The sequence below is a fragment of the Pogona vitticeps genome, chromosome 4, assembly GCF_051106095.1.
Source record: "Pogona vitticeps strain Pit_001003342236 chromosome 4, PviZW2.1, whole genome shotgun sequence".
In the NCBI taxonomy this organism is placed as follows: Eukaryota; Metazoa; Chordata; class Lepidosauria; order Squamata; family Agamidae; genus Pogona; species Pogona vitticeps.
Window position 1 is genome coordinate 194,068,255 of NC_135786.1, and position 24,259 is coordinate 194,092,513.

Genomic DNA, 24,259 nt, shown 5'->3' on the forward strand with positions numbered 1-24,259 from the left:
ACCAAGAAATCTAGTCACAAATCTCTCACATCAGGTGTACGTAGGCCCTAGGCAATTATACATCTAATACCACATTTAGCTCTAATTATTGAAGTAATGAAAACAAACACAAGGCAAAACTTAGAAGTGACCTATATCTGGTAATCTATTTTTTTAAAAAAAAAAGCATAATATTTAAGGAGTCCTAATATATAACACATTAACAACAATTTTTCTGGAAAGTCTGCTCATAAAGTGATATGACCAAGAACTTCACAAGCACATATTCGTAACATTCAGATTACCAGTAAATTTTGTCTGCCATCATAGATTCATTCATTGCAAAATTCAATCATTACCTAATATTAATCCCACCATTGTGCTTAAATAGCCGGTTCCACTACCCAGATTAAGAAAAGACAATCCTGGTTGAAGTTTCAATGCTTCCATGACTTCAGAATAAATGCAAGGTGCTGATAAATGTATATTTCCATGCTTCCAAGCCAAGTCTTTGTATGCATTGTCCCTATAGCCTTCCAAATAGTAATCACCACGATCGATAGCTCTGAAGGCTTGTTCCACTCTCTCAGTGCGTATATACTGTGCTTCTTTTAAGTTATCAATTAAATCATCATTGTCTTCTCCTGCACTCACAGCTCCTCCCATGACGACTTTCTAAAACAATTCAATTAACTTCAGTGATACATTGGTAACTGTTTCGGTGACGTTTCCGTGTAGAAGATCCAATCCTGTCTAGTTCAACGCTTCTTTGCAAATCCTAAAAGATTTTTAAGAGGACATGCTTTTATTTTCACAGAACATAAATATCTCATTTAATGCATAGATCATTGTAGGAAAAGTTCATTTCATTCGTGAAATTTTTAGCATATGTCACAAATTCTCAAGAGTTTCTAACCATGACCTTTAATATGTGAAGTAATCTTAATAGAGTCTGCAAATGGAAGTAGGTAAAAATGAAGTAAGGTTGGAAATTTGCTTCTTATCTTCAAACAGATAACATTGTATTAAACAAATATATATATATGCAAATTTAACATTAAAGAAGATATCTCAGACAGTGGTGTATATACTACCAAGAGAATACTAAAGAAGTTTAATTGGCACACAGGGTTTTCATAACTGGAAAAATTAATAATATATCATTCATTTTTTTCTCTTATTTTTTATCTATCAAAAAACTACCATTCCTCTAATGCCTTGCAGTTCCAATGATTCTTAGCCCCTCCCAGCCACTTCCTGTTTCTTCCTCATGAATAGATAAGCTTATGACAAATAAAAAGCAGTTAGTCTTAATAGATACTACGAGCATCTATTAATGCTCATACAGTCATGACCCGCTTAACGATTACCCTGCATTACGATGAATCTGCTTCACGATGTTTTTGCGATTGCTTTTGCGATCGCAAAACGATGGTCTAAATGGGGGAATTTCATTTAGCGATGATCAGTTCCCTGTTTCGGGAACCGATTTTCGCTTTATGACAATCAAAAACAGCTGATTGTCGGGTTTTCAAAATGGCCACCAGGTGCTTAAAATGGCTTCCCACTGTGCTTAGGGACGGATTCCTTGCTATACAGGCACCGAAAATGGCCGCCATATGGAGGATCTTTGCTGGACGGTGAGTTTTTAGCCCATTGGAACGCACTGAACTGTTTTCAATGTGTTTCAATGTGTTTTTTATTTTTGCTTTACGTTTTCGTTCTACAGCGATTTCGCTGGAATGAATTAACGTCGTTAAGCAAGGCACCACTGTACATGGCTATTCCTGGAATAAATTGTTGCAACAGACTAACAAGACTACCTGTTACATTAGTACTTCAACAAGGAAGTGATTTGCTGCTGGAGGATTCAATGCAACTGAGAAAGATCTGGGCAGGGGAGATCTATGGTGCAGGAGTCAGGTCGTAGCAACTCTTGCACATACTAAATGCACAAGAAGAGATTATCTCTCAAAACATAAAAAAAGTGTTTTATTCATTAAACATCCCAATATATTTTGTAAGTTAGTTATTTTCTCAGCTTTTTTCAGGGGCAACAAATCTTCATTGCCTATAGATATCTGAGATAATCCCTGCTATTCCCCAATCTTTTTTATTTTCATAGCATTGTGAAGCAGCTGACAGTGACAAACTTAGTGAACTTTGTGGCTCAGCAGGAAACTGAACATGTATCTCCCTAACTCTACTTCAACATCTTGCTGTCTCTCATCAAACCTGGGGCTTCTTAACTCTCAACAATTTTTCACTATCCAACTCATATAGTCACAATAGGATGTTCTTACTCAGATACCATAGCTGCTGTTTTTTATCTACCCAGCCTTGATTTTTGGAACTAGATGGTCAGCTCTTATTATTTTTACTTTGCCTATTACATTATCTTCATGTATTTCTCTATAAAACTGTCTCAATTTGAAGATTGTTAGAGATTTTGAAACTTCCATGAACTAAAGTAGTTCTGGGAAAATAATAAATCCTATCTGCTATAGCCTCTGATAATGTGATGTAGAGACACAACAGGAAGAAAAGGTATCTGAAGATATCCAAACTCAAACCTACAACATACTGACATAACTATATGAATTCATTTTCATCTATTTCACACTCACATTCTGAACAACACCTTTTAAAAATATAATGCCTAAGCTGTGTTGAGTACATCACATACAGATAAAATATCTGTTACCCACTATTTCAAGACTTTTGTTAGATGTACAAATTAGGCTTGCATAATTAGATCAGTATTTCTGTTAGCCATGATAAGTATGCCCATAAAATATAAGAACATTTATCTTTGATGGATCAATGCTAGCAGATCCCTCTACTCCAACATCCCATTTCTAATACTAATAAAGCTGATAAGGTGGACGTGAAGAAACACACCCCACTTTCCAGCAACAGCATTCAAAATTACATTACGTATGAAGAACTTCCTTTGCCCACAAATTTTCCTGGAGCAGAAAAACACTCAGATTATATATGTAATTTGGAAATATGATCCAGCTAAGAAACAGCAAATCTGCAACTTTTAAATATTGATGTTTATACATCATGAAAACCCTTAGTTACTAAATTGCTACTATGAACAGGGTTAACTAAGTTTAAAAAAATCATGTGTACTTATATTTATTTAAAATGAATTTTATTTACTACTTTTAAAGATTAGAATATTTTAATATTGTAACATAGAGCAGAACATATATCCCTGTATCTTTAGGATTAGTATTGTTTCATTTATCTATATACAAGACTACATACAACACACAAGGTGGCCTTCTTGTGGCTTCTGCTTTCCCCCTTGTATGCTATATGCAGGGTTCCCTCATATCTGCAGTTTCAGGCATCCACAGTAGATCATGGAACCAATCTCCCAGGGATGCAGCAGTCCTGCTGCACGATTACTACTTGTTTCTTAAAATCCTTTGTATATTGTTTAGAATTCCTCTTAAGAGAATAGTGGGATAAAAACTCATCCTAGTCCATTCAAATCCTATATGACTAGGCAAACGCTTGCAGAGGGCTCAGGGCTTATTAGTTGGAAGTTAAAAAAAAGAACGTGGAAGGAAAATGACAAATATGTACAAATATGGGAGCCTTTGCTCAGTATGGAAAATATGCTACAGTATGTACAGTATATAATTATGCAGAGGTCTCTGGGGCATTTCTTCACTTAAGAGAACTGAAATAATGCTGGCCTTTATGTACCTTCTGACTCTGCTAATGGCATTTTCATCCAGTCTTTGGGAAACAACATTATTCAGGTAATATGAGATTTAAACAATACATTATTGGGCCAGCAGAAAAAATAGGAAGAATGCCTTAGATTTCTCCTTCTCCAGGATTCTTATATTTGTCTGGATAATATATATAGCCTGTCATCTGAAAAGCTGCTGCAGAACAAAATATCATCTTTGTTGGTCTGATGAGTGGGGACTGAGATGCATGCCAAACACCTGTTGATATAAGACAACTAGGCCCCATGAACCACATTCCCTCTAATTCTCCAGAGGTCTGCATGGAAGCTCCACCCCTTGTGCACAGAGTCACAGCTGTAAATGGAAGCAAATGGGTGGATACACTTGTTCTGCTGCACACACCGATGCAGCACCACACAGCTTAGAGGGAACACTGCCCATGAAACTTAGAAGTTCCATTACTGGTGGAACTAACCTTTCAGTGTTTAAGAGGCCACGGCTTCAAACATAATTGCATCCAAGAAATTTTTACTTCTTTAACCATCTCTGTAATGAGTAATAACTAAAAGGCGTATTTGTATAAAAAAATTAACTACCAAGTCAAACAAAAAAGAGAATTCACTTACCTATCAAGAGAATAGTTCTAAGATGAAGATTTCTGATTTATCTTTCCTTGATTTTATTTTTTCTGCAAGTATATTCTTCATCGAAATACTGAAAAATAAGAAAATAGTTATGAAAAAATACTGCAAATATAATTACTAGTTAAGTTTTATTATATGGTCATAGACCCGAAAATGCAAAGATATAAACATTATATAAGATATACAGAATAAGTAAGTTGTTATAACATATCAAGAGTATAAAACTTGAGTCAGGTGGTTGTCTTAATATAACATTTTACAAATTCTTAAAACTGAGAATAAAAATTTAGCCACCGACTGTGTTATTAATTGGTTCTCTCCCGACAGCAGAAACTTCAGGTAGTCTGTGGGAGATATACTAGTACATTTATACATTATTGGGTACAGATGGCAGATACGTTTGAACCTATATAAGCTGCATTCTAGAATGGTGTGTTTCAAGGACTCAACTGTTTCTTCCTCACAGGGGTATATCCTTTCTCCATAGGGAATGTTATTAAAGTGCCCTTTTAACAAGGCTGAGGGAAAGCAATTAAACCTAGCCCCTGAGAAGGCAAAACAATACCTTGGTACTGTAGTTTGGTATAAGCAATTTGCAGACTTGGGACACCTAAAATTTAAACCAAATTATATTGGTGAACAGGTCCTGTCTGCACATGCTAGTGAATACTGGAGGTCTATATCTTTAATACGTTGTACAAGCATTGATTTGGTACTGTCATAAGGCTGACTCAGACAGAAGTCCATAAAGATGTAATTTGTCTGTAAATACCATGAGCTAGTAAAGATTAGTTACTAGTTTTACATGAGACTGGCAACCCCAAAGCCACATATAACAGGAAAGACTACCGTAATTTAAATTCTGAGGAATGTCAATGGCATTCCAATGTCATATTCCCTATGTATGCACATTAACTAATGACTAGAGCAATCCCTACACTTCAGCTTGCAACTATCAGCAGTAAACTTTATGTCAGGATATTGTAATTTTTGTAGGCCTGAACCTGGATTAAATGTGTTATTAATGAACTGCCATTATGAACAGATGTGTCACTGCTGAGTTACTGTGACTGATGAAGAGATGATGCAATGTCTGAAAATGAGAAGACACCCAGGTACAGAAGATGAAGTAATGTGTCCTCTGATTGGACTGAAGAAGCTTTGTAAATGTATATAAGAGAACAGTGTGTACATAACTTTTTCTTCTCTCTCTATTCACTTCCTGCTATCCCCTATGCCAGTTTGTCTGATGATTGCCTGCCACGTTGAAGTGCTGCCAGTCTGTATATTTGTACATTTTGTATAATACACGTGTCTTGCTGAAGAAGAAGAACGTGTCTGTGTCTTCAATTAACTCTGCATATTTTCCTGTCGCTAAACCAGACACTTTATGCTGGCCAACATCTGATGATGTAGCTTACAGAGTGTATATTTGCTAAGTGAGTGTATATTTGCTAAGGGAAACAACTGTAAAATTACAAATTGCTGTTTGGATCACACTCCATGTTCATAAGAAAACTCAACAAGATCACTTAAGCAGATGTGGTCAGAATTCCCTAGGAGCAAGAGATAATGGTCACAGGACAGAACAGCATCTCACTTTTGAGATGGAATTTAAACATTTATGCTGTTTGGTTAGAATATCAAAAGCCATAGCTTGCAAACTAATCAGTGCGATGTCTAATCTACAACATTACATGTATAGTGTTGAACCTGAAGTCACATTTTTGTATTCCTAGCTTATTCTCTTAGATTTATTTATTTATTTATTTATTTATTTATTTATTTATTTGACTTGTATATGAAACAAATATAATCTAGAAAATAACTACTTTGAAAGCAAAATCTACAAGTACTCAGATCGAATTAGGTTAAAAGTATGATGGTATTCAGTATTTATATCCATTAAATATGCCCTTTAGAAGCACTAAATATAATGAAGTTGCCTCGATGTCAAATAAACAATATTTGTTCAGAAAATGCACCTAGGTATTAAACCATTATGTTAAAGATATACAAACAATATTATTCCAAATAATAAAGTTGTCTTATCACTCAAAAATGTTGCAGAAGACTCTTAATTTGTCCACATTGTTTGATCTCTTTTAATAAAAACATCTGTATGGAGATGAGACTATGAATACTGTCATCTGACTAAATTTAAGTTACCAACATTATTCATATTTACTCCAAGGAGGCTATCTATCTATCTATCTATCTATCTATCTATCTATCTATCTATCTATCTATCTATCTATCTATCTATCTATCTATCTATCTATCTATCTATCTATCTATCTATCTATCTATCTATCTATCTATCTATCTAATATGCCGCCCACTCTACCCAAAGGTCTTTGGGTGGCTTACAACAATTAAAATTCAATTAAAATACAATAAAACTCCCCAATCAACCAGTGGGCAGAAACAAGCATCTGAACTAGCTTGCTTGCAAGTCTTCAGCAGCTGGGGGCCGGGGAATGAAGAAATGATAAATCAGCCTAATCAACATCGTGTTGGAAACTGGGTGAGATTTTTTTTTTAACTGCCTTCATTTACTATCCCTGGATGAGACGATTCTTATGGCAGAAATAACGTCTCATAGCTCATCATCACTGAATAATTATAAGCAACCCATGTAACATGATGTTTGATGAGCACAAATTGAATGTAGATAGACTGAAAAATTAATAAAATGTACTAAAAGGAGAGATGGCCCCTCCTGAAAGAGCCATCCCTCAAGGAGGCAAGAGGGATGGCTTGTAGACAAAGGGCCTTTTTGGCAGCTGCCCCCCGACTATGGAATGTCCTCCCGACTGAGATTCGTCTGGCGCCGACGCTGACTATATTTCAGCACCAAGTCAAAACCTTCCTGTTACAGAAGGCTTTTAATTGAAATAATATCAACTGTGGGTCCTGATGGCAATTTTTCAGAGGACTGTACTGTATTTGTAATTGTATTTTAATTGTTTTATCTTTTTACTGTATTTAAATTATTGTAAGCCGCCCAGAGACCTTTGGGTAGTGTGGGTGGCATATAAGTTAAATAAAATAAATAAATAAAAACGATAAATAACTAGTGTTGGCTGGATAGAACAACTACAGTAGAACCTCTACTTACAAAGTACGAACATTTCAACTTACAAACAGCTCCATTCTCAAAGTTTTGCTTCTACTTGCAAACGGAGCTTTGACTTACGAACAGAAAAAATGCAGGGAACGCAGGGAAAGCACCAAATTTGAACTTTCAGTTAACCGTTGGCCAGCGAAGAGGGTGCTTGTCTGCTACCCCACTTGTCCAAGCGGTTAGAGAGTGGATAGGGAGAGAGTCTTCATACTGCCTGGTACTGCCTGGTACTGTACTATACGGACTTTTTTTTTTGGCTTTTCAAAATCTTTTGGATTTTGGACTTTTTCAAAACAGAGAGACTGCCTGTTCTGGGTGAGTACACTGTATTTACTGTACAGGGTTTTTTTGCAGCTTGGGGGGGGAAGGGATAAGTGGGGGGTTATGTTTTTGTGCTCTGATGGGTCTTGCAGTGCAGATTTTAGTTTTAAAATGTGTGTGGTTAAAATGTGGCTCTAAAGTCTGTTCTAAAATCATAAAATATTCTGTGAGGGGCTGTGCTGGTTGTAGATGCAGGCAGCAAGGCAGGCAGGCTTTAAAATGCAGTTTAGACTCAAGTCTCTCTCTCTCCCACCCCATGCTCTCTTTTTGTGATGAGGAGTTCTGTGCTGGAATAATGGTTGCTGATTGTTGGTGCAAGCAGGCTTTAAAATGAAGTTTAGACTCAAGTCTCTACCCTCTTCTTGTTTAGACTCCACAGTCTTTTTTTCTTAAATTCAGAAAATATCTGTGAGGGGCTGTGCTGGCTGTTGATGCATGCAGTCTGTAAAATGCAGTTTAGACTCTCTTTTTGTGATGAGGAGTTCTGTGCTGGAAAAATGATTGCTGGATTCTGTGGCTTTTTTAAAGGTGTTCTGTTTAAAATGTGTTCTCCTGCCTTTTTAAGCTAAAAGGTACTTAGTTTTCTTTAAAAGGTGCTTGTTTTTAAAGGTGTTCTGTTTAGAAAGTGTTCCCTCCCCCCTCCCTCCTTTCCTGCCCTTTTTTTAAACCTAAATTCATATTAAGTCAAAAGAAGAAAAATTCTCCCCCTAGTAGTAGAGGACGGATTAACGGGCTTTGCATTAGTTCCTATGGGAGCTAATGCTTCAACATATGAACGGTGCCTCCACATAAGAACCAAAAACAGCTGGAACGGATTAATCAGTTTTCAATGCATTCCTATGGGAAATTTTTCTTCTACTTACAAACGTTTCAACTAACATCTTTGGGATGGATTAAGTTCGTAAGTAGAGGTTCCACTGTATCAGATGAATACATGGTTGGCTAAAGAATCATACCCAGAGAATGCTTATCAATGGCTCCTTCTCAAACTGGGAAGAGGTAAAAAAAACAAAGTACCGTAAATTTCTGTCTTGGGTCTGGGGTTCTTCAATATTTTTATTAATGATTGGATGAGACTGCGTAGGGAATGCTTACCACACTGCAAATGACACAAAATTGGGTGGAATAGCTCATAGTTGTTGTGGTCTTTCCGGGCTGTTTGGCCATATTTTAAGGTTTTTCTTTCTAACGTTTCACCAGTCTCTGTGGCCAGCATCTTCCAAGGACAGGAGTCAGAACTCTGTCTGTGCTCTGTTGACAGAGTTCTGACTCCTGTCCTCTGAAGATGCCGGCCAGAAACGGGTGAAATGTTAGTAAGAAAAACCTTAAGAACATGGCCAAACAGCCCCAAAAACCCACAACAACCATCAGATATCGGCTGTGAAAGCATTCAGGAATAGCTAATATCCTGGAAGACAGGGAAAAAATCGATAAGTACAAAGGTTTACACTTAGGAAAAAGAAGAAAAATGCACAGTTACAAGATGGAGGCATACCTTGCTCAGCAACACTACATGATCTTGAATCCCAATCTGAATATGAGCTACCTATGTGATGCGGTTAAAAACCCCCCACTACAAATGCTATTTCAGGCTGTTTTAACTTACCGGTAAATACAAATCCCATGAATTACCAATTTCCCTCTATTCAGCATTTTTGGCCTAATCTTGAACACTGTGTCCTATTCCAGATATTTTAAGAAGGATGAAGACAAACTACTGAAACAGGTTCAGAGGAGAGCAATGAGAATGATCAGGGACTGGAAAACAAGCCTTGTGAGAAAACATCTTGTTATGTTTAGTATTGAGAAAAGAAGACTGAGGGAAGATATGATAGCACTCTTCAACTACTTGATTGCTGAGCATATAGAGAAGGGGCAGGATCTGTTTTCAATCATTCCAAAGTTCAGGAAACATAATAATGGGAGTAAGTGACAAGAGGTCGGATTTTGACTGAATATCAGGAAAAACTTCCCAACTCTTAGAGCAGTACAACAAGGAAACCAATTACCTGGGGAGAGGGTAAGTTCTCGAAAACTGGAGGCATTCAAGAGAATGCTAGACAGCAATCCATCAGATTCTTTCTGCTTTAAAAAAGCGTGTCCCGGGACCCTGGACCCTTTTCCCTAGGAAGCTGGGCTGAGGTTGAAGGCCAGGTATGTTTGCATGGATGTTTTGCTGAGCTTTTTTCCTGGGGTTTCTTTTTGTCTCCTCACCACATGGCCTGGGGGGTGGGGACTAGGGGTGGGACTTTCTGCTTTAAAAGAGTGTGTCCCAGGACCCTGGACCCTTTTCCCTAGGAAGCTGGGCTGAGGTTGAAGGCCAGGTATGTTTGCATGGATGTTTTGTTGAGCTTTTTTCCTGGGGTTTCTTTTTGTCTCCTCACCACATGGCCTGGGGGTGGGGCCTAGGGGTTGGGACTTTCTGCTTTAAAAGAGCATGTCTCAGGACCCTGGACCCTTTTCCCTAGGAAGCTGGGCTGAGGGTGAAGGCCAGGTATGTTTGTATGGATGTTTTGCTGAGTTTTTTTCCTGGGGTTTCTTTTTGTCTCCTCACCACATGTCCTGGGGGTGGGACTTTCTGCTTTAAAAGAGCGTGTCCCAGGACACTCAAATTCTATCTCTGGCCTTAATATGGTAAATAGGAAATCCAATTAGATTTGCATAAGCCTGGGAGGCAGGAAAGTTTTAAGGGTTAGATCATACTTCCACACTATTAAAGAGCAGGCCGGGTAGGTGGGGCTCATCAGCCATGGAAGGCAGCCCATCTAGGAAAAGGAAAACTCCAATTTCAAACCTCCACTGCCTTGAGGCTATATCCACTTATGGAAAAGGCTTCAGGAGTTAACCTAGAGGCAAAATCCGGAGCTGGAGTCCCGAAGGCAGCGTTCTGCCAACTCCTGCGACATTGCTGGAACCAGTTGTATTGGCTCTTGCCTTTCCCTTGGATCATTTCAGCAATGTGGAGAGGGGGGATCTGCTGCTTGGGTAACAGCCTATCCTCCATATTACCTTACCCAGGCTTCATGCTCTGGAGAGGACACTCCTCAATTCAGAACATGTCACCATAGTCTCTCGAGACTGAAGGATGCCTATGATATGATATAATCCATCAGATTTACTTTGATTCTTGCATTGATTATGCAGTTGGAGTTGATGGCCTTATGAGCCCCTTCCAATTCCATTGTTCTATTATTATACTGCTTATCAAGAGAATTGTGTAAATAGTACTGTGGACATTATATAGCAAATGAGAATCTTTGTGCTCATGTTAGACATGAAGGTAATTATCTAATATTTTCTATTTCTAAGTAACTGAATAGATCCTGCCATAACCTAAAAATATTATGAGGGTGATTACTTTTAAGAACCAAGAGGAGAAGACAGCTTTGTCTACACAAAATCGAGCACTGCCGAAGTGATTTCAAAATAAAGTTGTGAAAAGACCCAAAAATAAAAAAAAGATGCCCAGTCATCAATCATACAAAGATTCAAATTAGGTGAACTCTAACAAGATATTAAGAAAAGCAAGTGTATGCATGACTCAAAACTTGGGGGGGGATGGAAAAAGCCTCCTCGAAAAATAAAAGGGCTATGAACACATTACGGCATTCTCGGAACAACACGTCAGTTGATCCCTCCACTCCAGAAGCACCATTCAACTACTCAATGAGCCTCTATCAAATAATTGTAAAGTTTTACCCACTTCTACTCAGAAGAAAAACTATTACCATTCTACTAATTAAGATATCAAAAATAGAGGACAGAAATTAACACACTGTATTATCCACTTGTATATACCCCAGAAATTGTCCACTTCTTCAGTTACCCAGCCTAACTCAACAGGGGCATAAAGTCAAATCCTGTCACTATCAATAAGCATCTTCTATAGCTTATCAGAAAATTTGCCCCTCCTAGATCCCATGCCTCAGAGGTAAGCAATAATTTCCCTGAAATTTGTAAGACTTCTATTGCTCTTCTCCAATGTTCACAATAACTCATGTTAGTACACAAGATGCTGCTTCTTTCACAGCTCTCAAGAGCTCTTCAATATGAAACACAATATTGTCCAAGAGCAGGGGTTGTGGGACTTGCTGCCTTCCTTCTGTTTTTGGCCCTCAACTCCCACAGCACCAGTAAGTAAGATTGGGACTTTAGGAGGAATGACCTCTCAGTCCCAAAATTCAGTAGCATGCCCTTGCACAGCTGAATTATGGATTGGGAGCCATCACACAGGAGGAAGAGCAGCCGTCTTAACTCCATGTTAGTTTCATGCCATTTTTGTATCTCTGAAAGGCACCCTGCTACAAGGATGCATGGATAAATGATTCCTTCTGGAGACTGTTTCCATACGGAGGCAGCCACCATAGGGACTTGTTCACTCATGCACCCTTGCAAGTCATAGGGAACCCTTCTGACTTGCAATGGTGCAATAAGGTGCCTTTCAGAGGCAAGAGGGAACAGCCCTGAGTTAGGAGGGCTGCCCTACCTCCTACCACTTAACAGATCCCAGTCCTATAATTCGCCTGGGAAGTTTCTACCAAATTATGGAGCAGGAAGATCTTTTCCCCCCAGAAGTCTCTTTCCTACTAATAATAGGTAATGGTGAATGAAGATGGGTGTTGCAGACCAGCAACAACTGGAGGACCATGCTTTTCTCGCCCCTGAGGATTGGACAACAAGCGGGCATGGCAGGTAATCAGGAGCAGACATCAACTGCTATGGGGAGATGTAAAGTCTTCCTTTCAGCTTCACTAAGTGATTTCTGAGGAAGCAGAAGCAGCCTGTGACTTAATAATACTTGACTATTCAAAAGATGGTAGATTTTGTTTACAGCATCATAGTATGCAGCTGACAACATCTGAAACCTATCGAATATTGCAAGAATTAGATATGAATTCCCATGATGTGTAAGCCTACCTAGCTAATTTCAACCAGTAAGCTTGAACATGACTTTAGATTTATGTCGAATTATTGTATCATAAGATAAAGCAAGTGAGGTTAAGTCTAAAAATAGAAGATGACTACATTCCTGACATCTGAAATTTTATCCTCTAGGTATATATTAACAAACTTTAAAAAGCTTTAGTTGTATTTCCTCATAGCGAAGAATGTACACAATGCTTGTTCCTTTTGTATGAAAAAAGATGACATCATGCCTAACAACATTGATAGAATTTTTAGTACCATTATAAGAAACAGTTCACTGAAACTCCTTGAGTTAGTAAAAAAGAAGCGTTAAAAAGTATTTGCGAGACTGGGTTTTCAGCCAAGTGACATTTTGAAAACCAGTACTAACAACAGCCATCCTCTATCATCAAGTTAGCTAGGCAGGGCTATCATTGCTACTAATTTCTGTTACTGTGCTTGCACAGAGTATTAGTATTGGCATGTTACTTTCATACCAGCAGTACAAAACATTACAAAAATTGCTATATTGACAATACTCACAGAAAAAAAGGTAGAAAGAATTGAGGGATGGCAGTCACAGAGATTAATCCTACTCCTGATGCCTGCACAACTTTATGCCAACAAGATAGATGGTACACATTAAAATGCTCCAAATTCAATATAGGCCAATTTAGCTGCCCATGTCATTTTCCTTTCTACGTACTAATAACATCCGAGAGAAAGACTCTAACCAGTTTGGGTTATGCATCTTTGTGGAATAAACCCTCTATTCAGGGGCAAGATAGAAGAGTCCAATTGAATAGTTACGCAGTAAGTCCAGCAGCACAGATTTCGGTGACAAATTGCCATTGGTTAGAAGTTGGTGTAGATACTTCTTGTCATATGCCAAGTCACATGACTAGCATTCAACAGAAAATACAACTGCCAACTAGTGACAATTTGCCATTGAGATTCACACAAGTGAGTATATTTAATAGGATTCTAGCCAACATTTACTTATCCTACACATAAGGTAAGAAGCATATGGCCTGTATGACTTAATATAACCTGAGCTCTATGATGCAGGTAGTTAGAATACTATAATAACTGTCAGTTATGATTTTCCATTGATAGCCAGGATGGGGTGGTAAGTGGTAACAGATTTACTAAGTATACCCTATGAAGTATTGGCCCCTACGACCCATTGTTTAAGTTATCCAGTTAGTCCACTGAGGCAACATTTCCCCTAACATACGCTCAAATAATGTGCTGTCACTATCTATTAATATGGAGCAGTAGGATTTTCCCTTTTATATACTTGACTGTAGGACTGAAAAGCCAGCATGTGGGCTTCAAGTACTTTATTCCAAGAACCTAAAAGGAGTGTGCTCTTACAAGGTTTTGTACTGTAAATCCAAGAATTCTTCAAGAAATGTACAGGTACTGAGAGTTGCACCTCACCAAAAATATATATAGAGAGAGACTTCTCCAGGTAGATGAGGCTCATCAGCCTTGAAAGGCAGCCCATCTAGGAGAAGCAAGACTCCAATGCCAAACCTCCACTGCCTTGTGGCTATATCCACTGATGGAAAAGGCTTCAGGAGTTAACCTTGAGGCAAAATCCGGAGCCAGAGTCCAGGAGGTAGTTTGTAACACTCTGGCAACCGCTGCGATGTTGCTGGAACCAGTTGTATTGGTTCTTGCCTTTCCATTGGACTATTTCAGTGACGTGGGGGGGGGGATTGGCTGCTTGGGTAGCATCCTATCCTCCTTATTATTTTACCCAGGATTTGTGCTATGGAGAGGACACTCCAGCCTCGCATACAGCATCGAAACAACACAGGAAGTAGCAGTTACTGGTTATAAGTCTTTGCTCGACTGGCATAGAGCATGACGCCAGGGGCTACTTGCGATGGTGGGAGAGGTCATTGTACCTCACTAGGTAGCTACCACCCACCTTAAGCTGGGCAGTCCCCAGTCAGTAAGGTGCTACCTCGCCACGGTCTGTTAACCTCATGGGGTGTGGGGGGCTTCAGGTGAAAGTCAACAAGCAGATCGATAACCCTGCACCATGCAGCAATCATAAGAAAACTTCTGCCCTAAAGTTGGACACCTGGAATGTTTGGACAATGACCCCTGGCTTTTCTGACAACCTGAAGGAAATAGATGACGTGCGCAAGACACCTGTCATCGACATGGAACTGAGTAGACTGGAGACGAACATTGTTGCCCTGCAAGAGATGAGATTGCCAGATATGGGATCTGTCAAAGAAAAAAACTTCTGGCAGGGAAAACCATTGAATGAGACCAGGGAATACATGGTGTTGGTTTTGCGGACAGAAATACTCTGCTGAGATCCATTGTTCCACCTACTATGGGGAGTGAAAGAATCCTGTCACTGCAGCTCCACTCATCAGCGGGATCGATCACACTCATTACTGCATATGCACCAACACTGTCGTCCACAACAGAAGTCAAAGACAAATTCTACGACGATCTAGCAGCTAGTATTAAAAAAATCTCTGAGAGAGAGCCACTGTTCATTCTTGGAGACGTTAACGCTAGAGCTGGTGCTGATCACAATTCTTGGCCCACTTGTCTAGGCCATTTTGGCATTGGGAAGATGAATGAAAATGGCCAGCGCTGGCTGGAGTTTTGCTGTTACTATGGTCTTTGTGTCAGCAACATGTTCTTTAATACAAAGCCTCAACACAGAGTTTCCTGGAGACATCCAAGATTGAAGCATTGACATCAGCTCGATTTGATCCTCACTAGACGTTCTAGCCCTCATAGTATTACGATCACAGGCAGTTACCAGAATGCTGATTGTGTGTGTAGTAAAACTGCGAACAAAGAGATTGTAACACACGAAAAAGGAAGGAAGACCACGTATTGACATCAGCAAGACTTGCAATCAAAGAAAAGTGGAGGAATTTGCCCAAGCGCTTAAGGAAATCCTTCTAGACCCAGCTGAGGCAAATGCACCTGGATGATGGAAACATTTCAAGAATACTGTTTCTAACACCACCCTGTCTACATTTGGCAAGAAGACCAAAAAGACAGCAGACTGGTTTGAAGGCCATTTAGAGGAGTTGATACCAGCCATCGAGAATAAGAGGAGAGCTCTATCAGCATACAAAGCCTGTCCTAGTGAGTACAACTTGCAGGCTCTTCAACTTCCTCGTAGCAAAGTCCAACAGGCTGCCAGGAGATGTTCCAACGATTATTGGCTTCAGCTCTGCTCCCAGATACAGATAGCAGCAGACACAGGTAACATCAAGGGAATGACGATATCAAGCAGGCTTTAGGTCCAATATAGAAGAAATCTGCTCCCTTGAAGTCTGCTCATCCAGGACCAAGCACAGATGGAACACTGGGTGCAGCATTACTCTGAGCTATATTCCAGAGAGAACGTAGTAACCAAAGAAGCACTAAATAACATTGAGTGCCTGCCTGTCTTGGAAGAGTTGGACAGAGAACCAACTTTAGCAGAAATAAAATCAGCCTTGGATTCCCTCACCTCCAGCAAGGCACCTGGGAAGGATAACATCCTTACTGAAGTGCTGTAAAGAAATCATCACCACTGAGCTGTATGAAATCTTTTGTCTTTGCTGGAGGGAAGGTGGAGTACCACAGGACATGAAGGATGCAAATATCATCACATTATATAAGAACAAAGGAGACAGGGGTGACTGCAATAACTATCGTGACATCTCTCTTCTCAGCATTGTAGGGAAGCTGCTTGCCCGTGTGGTGCTGAAGAGACTCCAGGTGCTTGCAGACAGAGTCTATCCAGAATCACATTATGGATTTCGAGCTAATAGGTCCACCATTGACATGGTAGTCTCCCTCCGACAGCTGCAGGAGAAATGTAAAGGTAAAGGTAAAGGTTCCCCTTGACAAATTTTGTCCAATCGTGTTCGACTCTAGGGGGCGGTGCTCATCCCCGTTTCCAAGCCATAGAGCCAGCGTTTCGTCCGAAGACGATCTTCTGTGGTCACGTGGCCAGTGCGACTTAGACACGGAATGCTGTTACCTTCCCACCGAGGTGGTCCCTATTTATCTACTTGCATTTGCATGCTTTCGAACCACTAGGCTGGCGGGAGAAAAGTAGGGAACAACAACAGCCAATTTTTGTGGCCTTCATAGGTCTCAAAAAGGCCTTTGATTTAGGTAGCAGGGACGGCTTTTTTAAAATACTACCCAAGATTGGATGTCTCAACTTCTTAACATCATCAAGTCATTTCATGAGGAAATGAAGGGCACTGTAGTTTTTGATGGCTCAACATCAGATCCCTTTGTGTCCTCACGCCAACCCTGTTTGGGATCTTTTTTGCTGTCATGCTGAAGCATGCCTTTGAAACTGCAACAGAAGGTGTCTATCTCCAGACTAGATCTCTCTATATTGAGAGCGAAGACCAAAGTCCCACTGAAATGCATGCGGGACTTCCTTTTCGCCGATGATTCAGCTGTTGTTGCCCACTCTGCTGATTACCTCCAACAACTCATGAATTGTTTTAACAAGGCCTGCCAAGACTTTGGATTAACAATCAGCCTGAAGGAAATACAAGTCATGGGCCAGGGTGTAGACTCACCTCCCTCTATTACCATCTCCACACAAGAACTGGAGGTTGTTCATGACTTTGTGTACCTTGGCTCAATGATCTCTGACACCCTCTCCCTAAATGCTGAGCTGGATAAATGCATTGGCAAAGCAGCTGTCATGTTCTCTACGCTCACAAAGAGAGTACGGCTTAATAAGAAACTGACAGCATATACCAAGATCCAGGTCTATAGAGCCTGTGTCATGAGTACACTCCTGTACTGCAGTGAGTCCTGGACCCTTTGCGCACGGCAGGAGAGGAAGCTGAACATGTTCCATATGCGTTGCCTCCAACACATTTTTGGTATCACCTGGCAGGACAAAGTTCCAAACAGAGTAGTCCTAGAACAAGCTGGAATTTTTAGCATGTATACATTGCTGAAACAGTGACGTCTATGTTGGCTTGGGCATGTCATGAGAATGGTTGATGGTCAGATTCCAAAAGATCTCCTGTATGGAGAATTAGTGCAGGGAAAGCACCCCAGAGGGAGACCACAGCTGCAATGCAAGGATATCTGCAAGTGGGATCTGAAGGCCTTAGAAATGGACTTCAACAGATGAGAAACCTTGACATCTGAGTGTTCAGCATCGAGGCAGGCGGAGCATCATGGCCTCTCCCATTTTGAAGAGACACTTGTCCAGCAGGCTGAGGCAAAGAGGCAGTCCTGAAACCAGCAAAATCAGGGAGCTGGACAAGGGACAGATTGTACGTCTTCAGTGTGGAAGGGATTGTCACTCTCGAATTGGCCTTCTTACCCACAATAGATGCTGTTCCAAGTCCTCCATACAGAGCACATTACCATAGTCTCTCGAGACTGAAGGATGCCTAATGTGAGGCTTCTAGATTTTGATATCATAAAGAAAGGCTTTAGACTTATTTTTCTATAAAGTTGATTGAATAACTTTATTGTGGTATAAAACCATAGGAATTCATCTAGCGCAGTTACAGGATAATACCCTGGTAACATAAGGAGATATCTACATATAATTCATAATTCTAAGTTTAAAATTTAAACCTTCTAACCAACCCATCTTCTTAATATGAAACCCTGAAGCAAAGCTGATTTCATTTCTTTTCATTCACCTCTTGAAGAACTGTAGCTCTCAGGAAGCACTGTGATTGAACAGGTGAATGAAAAGAAATGAAATCAGCTTTGCTTTAGGGTTTCATATTAAGAACTTGATGACAGTGAGACTACAACTCATAACATCTTCTGTGCCCAGGATGGTTGACTCTCTGTCAGTCACTGATGGAAGTATTTGACTGACCAGGCATGGAAGATGCCTGGAGTCATAGCTTTGCTAACCATTAGGCTCTTTCATCCAGGTACACAGCTGTATCAGGGGATGACAACTCATCTTCTAAACTGGCCTGTGGTGGGGTTGAGGGGGACTCTGTAACAGGATAAAAGAAAGTAGGACCCACTTATCTGCAAGATCAGTATGACCTGATTCACTTATCCATGGTCTGAAAATATTAATAGTATTAGAAGAAAATAATGCGATTCTTTTTCACATCCATTACCAGAACTAGCCATAGAGGGAGCCAGAGACTGTCCTGTGAAGAATACATAGCATGGTATCTGGCTGTTTAAGGCCTGTCCTCTTGCATGCTTTTTCCTGGGCAGCAACAGCGGTTCCTCCTGCCTGCTGGTTTACCCGGAGGTGAACTGGTGGGAGAGTTGCTGGGGGGGGATGCCTGCTCCATCAAGGCATGCCAGGCTGGGTGGGATGCGTCCATCCGTCCTGCCTGCCTTTGCAACTTCTTGCCTTCCCTGACAGGCTTGGTCTCCCCACCTGTGGCTCTGAAGTGAGGTGAAGGCAAAGCGGAGTGGGACAGAGTCCGCTGCTCTGCCAGGCAGCCACTACAGATTGGCTGTGGACACGAGAATGGAGCCAGCTGAGAGGGGCAGGGCAATCCTTCTCCCCCCCCCCCGCTGCCACCGCTCATTTGCTAGGAACCGACCAGGTCAGGGTCCATTGGAAAGCTGCACTGGACCTGGCACCAATGTCACCCTGCAGAGCTGGCAGGCACAGACCAGGACACAGCTGGAAGCACTCCCCCCCAACTTGAAGACCCACAACAGGAAGATAGGCACAGGTGAGGGAGCAGAGCTGAGATACCTGGAATCTTCGCTAGATTGCTGCATGCCCCTTCCACGCTAAAAGTTTGAGACCAGGAAGTGCACCACATCAGTGGGGAAGACAGGAGAGTATGTATGGGGCAAAAGATGGGCTCAGAAGGGATGGGGGAATGAGCAGTGGCGGCAGCAGGTGGGATTGTGGTGAAAAAAAGAGAGAAAGAGCAGAGAAAGAGATAGGAAGAGACCATCTTTGGCCATCAGGCTTGAGGCTGCGCTAATGCCACTACTTTGTCCCAGGGGGTTGCCTTCACTTTCAGTTAGTTGGCAAGGGCAGGGAGGGTGTTTTCTATCTTCCATATTTTTCAGCATCGGGGGGGGGGGGGCTGGAACCAATTGCCTGTGGATATGGGTGCCCGACTGTAGTTTATTTTGTATCACTGTGTATTCTTGTCCTTATGGCTTATTTTGTTCTCCTTTTGAAGAAGTCTTCTCTCTTCAGACACAATTCAGAATGGGATGCCAGTTTGAGTGTCTGGAACTTTCCCTGGAAGTTTCCTGGAGAATGAGTGATGATTTGTAAGTTGTTGACGTTTCAGTTGCCAGGTCATTTTAACCCTTTAAACATGCTTTTATCTGTGTAGGCACTGGACTATTCTAGCTAAGCTGAAGAAAACAACATAGCCTGAGTGACTTGGTATCGTCTGAGATCTGTATTTGAGATAGCTAGAACACATGTTAATTAGCATTTTCCATGCATAATTTATATGAGGTCACAATCAGGAATGAGACATTGACTGCTGGGTGGCAAAAAAAAAAAAAAACCTTACTAGCTACATCATAGTACTTTTAGTGCTACATTGTTTCTCTCAAATCACCACTACTGGAAGACCATAGGATTCCAAATAGTTACCCTGCTATCACCTCTTATATTGGTGTGACACAGCAGCAGTCATGTTAGCCACTAAACTGGACTGAAGAAGCAAGTATTGCGTAAACACATATAAGAATAAAATTATCCCAGAGTATTCGAAAACTATGCAATTTTAGATGTGGGCATTTTTTCAGAAACAAATAAGACATTCAAATGGAACTTCCAGGGAAGTTTTGACTAAGTAGAATAATCCAAAATGGAAGCAGTTTTGTGAAGGAATAGAGCAGAAGTGTCTCTCCTCTTTGGAACCTTCTCTTCTACAATTTTCCTTTTGCTTAGCATAATAAGTCACAACTAGTGTTAGCCCACAGTAAAGCTTTGTTTAGTTTCTAAATGTTTTTAAAATATCTCAGTTTGGGAGCAGGTGATGCATGAACAAGCAATACTTTTTAACTAATCCTTGTATTTACCGAAATACTATTGCAAGAACAGTGTTCTTTTTGGAGAGCAATCATAAAAAACAACCTATTTTCTATTTAAAATGTACTATCTATGGTGTAATGAAGACCATACACAATTCATCACAAGCTAGTGCATGTCTCAAACATTAGCTGAAATCCTGTTCCTTAGTGTAATAGGCCACAACTAGAGTAGGCCCACTGAATCAATGGAACTTTTACAAAAACCTGGTCACCTAATGATTTAATGGGCAAACTCCAGTTGTGACTTACAAAGCTAAGGAAAAGGATTTCAGCCACTAACTCATTAAATAACTAAACTGGGTGAGGTTACTGATACATTCTCAATTTTCTGCCATAAAGTCCTAAGCATCCTATTACCGCAAACTAAGATTTTTACAGCTATATATGTTTAACATCACAGTTCCAATGTACCCTCTAATTTTCAGCCTCACTGGGCAGGGCTCAGCTTCTCTCATGCGCAACTTCGCCCCTGTGTGCATGCACACAGAACTCCACCCCCACATGCAGGGTTCCGTGGTGACCAGAACCTAAGGGGTTGAATGTGATTGCTGCACAGAGGAGGAAGAAAGCTCCAAGGAGGGAGGCAGAGTTGCATGCATGCCTGGCTCAGAGGGAACCTTGATCAGTTGTGAAATAAGTCTTCCTGAGTTCAATGGAGCCTATTCTCAGCTATTTGTATAAAGTATAAATAAGTAAAAATAAGAAATAGCAGTTAATTCACCTTAGAAATTGATATAATTGGAATTTCTGACTGGGAAAATAACTTGAAGTTTTCACTTAGTTTCAGAGACATCACAAAATGAATGTTTGCAGAAACTGAAGTAAATGTCCTACTTCTTTTCATATGTTAGTTTCTTGACAGATGAAGAGAGTAATTCTGTGAAGAAACATATCAATAACATTTGATGCAATACTTTGTGCAAATTACCAGACTGCATTGCTGGATGAACATATATCCAATTGTTCAGTATTGTGCAAATTTTAAGTTGTCTTCCAATATCAATAGTATTTCTTGTTTAGTATTCCAACAGAAACAACCAATGAACATTATTTACCATTATTTTAGTACTTTCAAGACCTTGGTAGTAATATGAACTCACTATGTAATATTATTTATAAACATCACTCTGGATAATATTCTACCCTCTTTTATGAAATACTATCCCTCCCATGAGATCTTCCCCCACCCCCCAGGCCAGCAGCATAGTTCTCTGTTCAGAATATGACAAAGTTCACTAAAACAAGCATACATTTTCCTTGCCTTACATAATATACCAACAGCTACTGAAATTTAATACTAGTGTGGGATGTAACAACAGAATCAGATCACTCTCACATGATCTTATTATTATTAATCTCCTACCACCAGAGACTAGCTGTCATCATGTTTATTCTGACTCTGCATGAAACAGCTCCAAGCAACAATACTGTTCTACATCCAACCTCTACTGTAGGGGCATCATGTGACCGGGATACCTCTATAGTAATGTATGATGAATTGGGCCTCACTAAAATTAGGAACTGTGTTTACTTTGCCCTGTACTGACTAGTACAATGCTAGATGCTTTACTGTGGCACTCCACAGTATAAATTTGCTTGGAGGCACTCAACTACAAGAATGTGAGAGAGGAAAAATGTTTCCATACAAAATGTTTAATACAGGACTTCTTGCCTAGCACATTACCTAAATTTATTCTCCAGCTGTGCTCCAAGACAGTACAGGAGCCTACTATAACAAAAAGCAACAGATATCTCAGCCTGAAAGCCCATTGTCTATTGAAATGGAAACAGGAACTGATTCTCTATCCTTTGAGGTGTAACCTGATAACACTACACAGCAGCCTGAATCTTCAAACTGCAGTCTCTATTTTAGGACTGAAGTAATTACAGTTCCCATAGCTATAAGATTCAGTTAGGACAATGTTTGAACTATTATTTTTCTCCACCATCTCAAGTTCTGTAATTTTCAGTTGGATGAAACACTCTCTAAAGGATTTGAAAGCACAATGATTTTATGATACTTTGATGGCCTAATACAGGCATTACCAACATTGCTTTTAGACCTATAAATGGTTGTTAAAGCTGTCAGAGCAGAAAAATGGATTCTAACTTTCAAAATGGAAAGAGGACTATCAAAGAGCATTCAACCTACAAATTAATGATTCCTACTGTTCTCACTTAATAATCCTTCCTTTGCATTTCCCTTATGCTCAGCACAATGCATTGTAAGCGTCTTCACCTTGATCACACCCACCAGAAAGATCACAGAACCTAGGCCCTACTTGTTTGTTGCCTTTCTGACAAACAGGAAAAGATCCCCCCCCAACCAAAGAGCAAGCGACTGACAGTTCCACAGTATCCAACTGTGCACACAAAGGAAGAAACCAAATGCTTCCCCCAAGAAGAGTATAGCACTAAGCTCCCAAGCCATAGCAGAGAACCTCAGGCAAGCCTCTTTAAACACCATCCAGCTATAGCCGCCCTCCTTCTTCCTGCCAGCCAAAATACAGTACGGACAAGAGCAAACAGCATGAGACTCTTTTGCAGTCAGCCCCATTTCATTCTGCCAAGAGTATTCAATGCAGACGCTTCCATGTAAACAGAAGAAAAATGTGACAAGCTATTCAAAAGGAGCAGTTCTACTCGCTTCAGTCGCAACTATTAAAATGAGTCTTGACGCACCGTTTCAAGGCTAAATACAATATCACAGTACTGTATAGATTTGTGCCATGTCTCGTTTAGCCAGAAGCCTCAAGGCCAAAGGTAACCTGGATACTTTGGGGAAGAAAGAGGAAGATTGGGACGACCTGTGGGAGCAAGTTGGTGATAAGAGAAAGTGCTTCTCTTCACACTTTACCCTCCTCCCAGCTTCCCTACCAAACCTTGTGAGGGAACCCTAGGTGCTCTTTTTCCCTTTGTTGTTGAGTGGCTCCACAGCCTCTTCCTCTTTGGCACCTCTTCAGACACCAGCCAACTGGCGCCCGAAAAGTAGAGCAAGGAAGGAGCAGACGGCAGCGTCGACTCTCCCAACTTGTTTATCCTTCTATAGCCCCAACTACGTACCAAGCCCTCTAGGCAAAAGGGCCCGCCTCGATCGCAGCTAGAGGTAGGGGAGCAGGAAGGGGGGGTAATTTTTTCTCTACCCACTCCCACCCCCGTCCCCGAGCCTTTTCGAACGGTTTCGCCATCTGAAGTGCGCCGGGGTACGTCTGTTTCCCGATCGAAGACAACCACCACCACCTCGCCGTGTCCCTTTGGAAGCGGGGTTATCAGTTGGGCAGAGAAGGCAGAAGATGCCCCTGAAGTTACTTGCGCCGCTCGCTCTTATTCTCCTTCCTTCTCCTCTCATAAACATGGGCCCCGTGGCAGGAAGTCTAAACGTAACAAGCATTCCCAAGTAAAAGCCGTGGGAGGCGTGTGTGTGTGTGTGTGCGGGGCGGCGGGGGTGAGCACAGAACAAGCAGGGCCAACGGTTGGGGCTCCTCCGCGGCCTCCTGAGGGCCACAAGCTAGGACCTTCCGCCGGGGCTCGGCTGCTGCCCCAGGGCC

The 24,259-nt window shown here is 40.8% G+C and overlaps 1 protein-coding gene across 6 annotated transcripts in view; it reads right to left on the minus strand.

The window, feature by feature from the left end:
* PCMTD1 (protein-L-isoaspartate (D-aspartate) O-methyltransferase domain containing 1) overlaps nt 1–24,259 on the minus strand; it is a 68,137-nt gene that overhangs the window by 43,249 nt on the left and 629 nt on the right. For 3 of the 6 annotated variants that reach the window (XM_078393738.1, XM_078393735.1, XM_078393736.1), the window contains exons 2-3: nt 4,319–4,406; nt 339–757 (exon numbers count right to left, since the gene is read on the minus strand). In XM_078393738.1, the coding sequence (XP_078249864.1) occupies nt 339–645 (307 nt within the window). In that variant the 5' untranslated portion in view covers nt 646–757; nt 4,319–4,406. Of the gene's footprint in view, nt 1–338; nt 758–4,318; nt 4,407–23,951; nt 24,073–24,259 lie in introns of those variants that run through there. The other 3 variants (XM_078393740.1, XM_072998921.2, XM_078393739.1) reach the window with 2 other exon arrangements.